The sequence below is a fragment of the Hibiscus syriacus genome, unplaced genomic scaffold (genome assembly GCF_006381635.1).
Source record: "Hibiscus syriacus cultivar Baekdansim isolate YM2019G1 unplaced genomic scaffold, ASM638163v2 tig00117027_pilon, whole genome shotgun sequence".
In the NCBI taxonomy this organism is placed as follows: domain Eukaryota; kingdom Viridiplantae; phylum Streptophyta; class Magnoliopsida; order Malvales; family Malvaceae; genus Hibiscus; species Hibiscus syriacus.
Window position 1 is genome coordinate 101,759 of NW_024063530.1, and position 2,110 is coordinate 103,868.

Consider the following 2,110-nt stretch of genomic DNA (forward strand, 5'->3'; position numbering starts at 1 on the left):
TTTCAACTTAGAGAGAACATGTTTGATTTCGTTTTAAAAAATTAATTATAAATTAAATAAAAATAAAATTTATTTTAGTTATAATAATTGTAGTTTTTAAGTTCTGAATGAAAGAATTAAATTAAATTGAATGTTCTTAAATAATAAACGAATCAAAACTGATTTAAGTTTAACAGAAACCAACTGAATTTTATGGTTCGAATTAGTTTTCGGTTATTTTGTTATTTTTTCTTGGTTCTATTTTCAATATAATTGAAGAGTTTTATATTCTATTTATAAATCTTTCTCATTGATCGGAGATTAAAGGTCTTTTCTTTTTGTTATCGGAAGAAGAAATTATTGAGAAATGGGGAAAAAAGGAGGCTGGTTTTATAGTGTGAAGAAAGTCTTAAGCCTTGAATCCAACAAAGATGAGGTTAATTTTGATCACTTTATTTATTTACATTTTCTGATCTTTTGAAGAGATTTTATTTTTTAAATTTTGTAATTTTTTTTTTAATTACATTTTATTTCACCAGAAATCTCAAAAATCAAAGAAAAAATGGGCAACAACGCAAGAGGGAACTCAGGGCGTCAAGTTAATCAAATCAGAAAATGAACAATGCAAAAATGCCAACTCCGTCGCTCTCGCCACCACCATGGTGGCGGCGGTCGCGGCCACTCAGGCGGCGGTCGAAGTTTTCCGCCTTACTAAGGTGCCACTCCACCCCAGGAAATCAAGGAAGGAAATAGCTATCATTATGATTCAAAAGTATTTTAGAGGATACTTGGTAATGAAATGCTTCCGTTTTCCTTTAGGGAATTAATGATACTTTTGGTTTGAGAAAATTTCAGATTAGGTCAAATCGTGACTCAAAATTCTTGACAATCATGTGTTCTTAGGCTCGGAAGAAATTGCGAGCTTTGAAAGGGTTGGTGAGGTTAAAATCATTAATCGAAGGGCAATCAGTAAAACGGCAGGCGACGACAGCGCTAAGATGCATGCGGTCGGTCGCTCGAGTGAGGTCGCATGTTCGGACAAGGCAGATTTTAATGTCCGAACAAAACCGATCACTCCAAAAGCAGATTCAACAAAAACACGAGAAAGAGTCGCAAAGGTCGAAATCCAGTGTAAGTTCCTCAATGAAAATCGAAAACCGATTTGAAATATGGTACGTTCAATATGTCTGGTTCCATTCGATTCGATCGAATTCTTTTATCATTTCAACACTTGTTTCACAGACGGGAGATGATTTTAATGTCAGCACCAAGTCGAAGGAGCAAATGGCGGCTAAAGAACAATATAGACTAAAAGCAGCAATGCGAAGAGAGAAAGCTTTAGCTTACTCATTTAGTCGCCAGGTTTCGGGTTTTACCTTCGATTGATATTACTATTATTGTTATAACCGGAAATATGTCATTAAGTTTCGATTTCCCTTCCGATTCGGATATGCATCGGATTTCATCGAGCTTTTATTACTTCTGTTTAATTTGGTTTTTAATGTAACAGAGACCGTGGAAGAATCCTTTAAAACCAGTGAATCAAACATTTTTGGATCAGAATTATCCCGAGTGGAGTTGGAGTTGGTTAGAGCGATGGATGGCAGCTCGGCCATGGGACATTCGAATCACATCGAATAACAATGACCGTGGCTCGAGTAAGAGTACCGGTCCTCGAATCCCTAAAGCAAAGTCTCAAATTGAGCCCAACAACGATAACGATAAACGATCTCCAACACCGGCAAAACCGATTCGACCACCAATCCACCGGTCCACTTCAACACCACCCTCTAAGATACATTCTACTTCATTACCTTCTAGCAAAATAACAGTGCAAAGCCCAAGTCCGACTCGAACTTACTTGTCCGATAGTTATAAGAGACATAGCATCGGGGCCTCATCATCATCATCGACGGACTATGAGATCTTCGAAAGCTCACCTCCAAATCCTATTAACAAAACCTCATCACAAACACCGACAAGGGGCAGACCTCGATTGGCTAGCAATGGAACGTCGGATAAGGTATCGGCAAAGCCTCCAAATAGACGACTTTCATTACAACCATCACTGGCAAGGAGTCAGAGACTTTCTGGTCCTCCGAAGGTTAATATGTCCCCCATTTAACTAAAA

At 37.7% G+C, this 2,110-nt stretch overlaps 1 protein-coding gene across 1 annotated transcript; it reads left to right on the forward strand.

The window, feature by feature from the left end:
- The first annotated feature begins 346 nt into the window (after positions 1–346).
- LOC120196195 (protein IQ-DOMAIN 1-like) lies at positions 347–2,110 on the forward strand. Its single transcript, XM_039198055.1, has 5 exons — positions 347–415; positions 519–770; positions 883–1,110; positions 1,222–1,341; positions 1,490–2,110. Exons 1-5 carry the CDS (start codon positions 347–349, stop codon positions 2,102–2,104), a joined length of 1,284 nt encoding a protein of 427 aa, XP_039053986.1. The 3' UTR covers positions 2,105–2,110.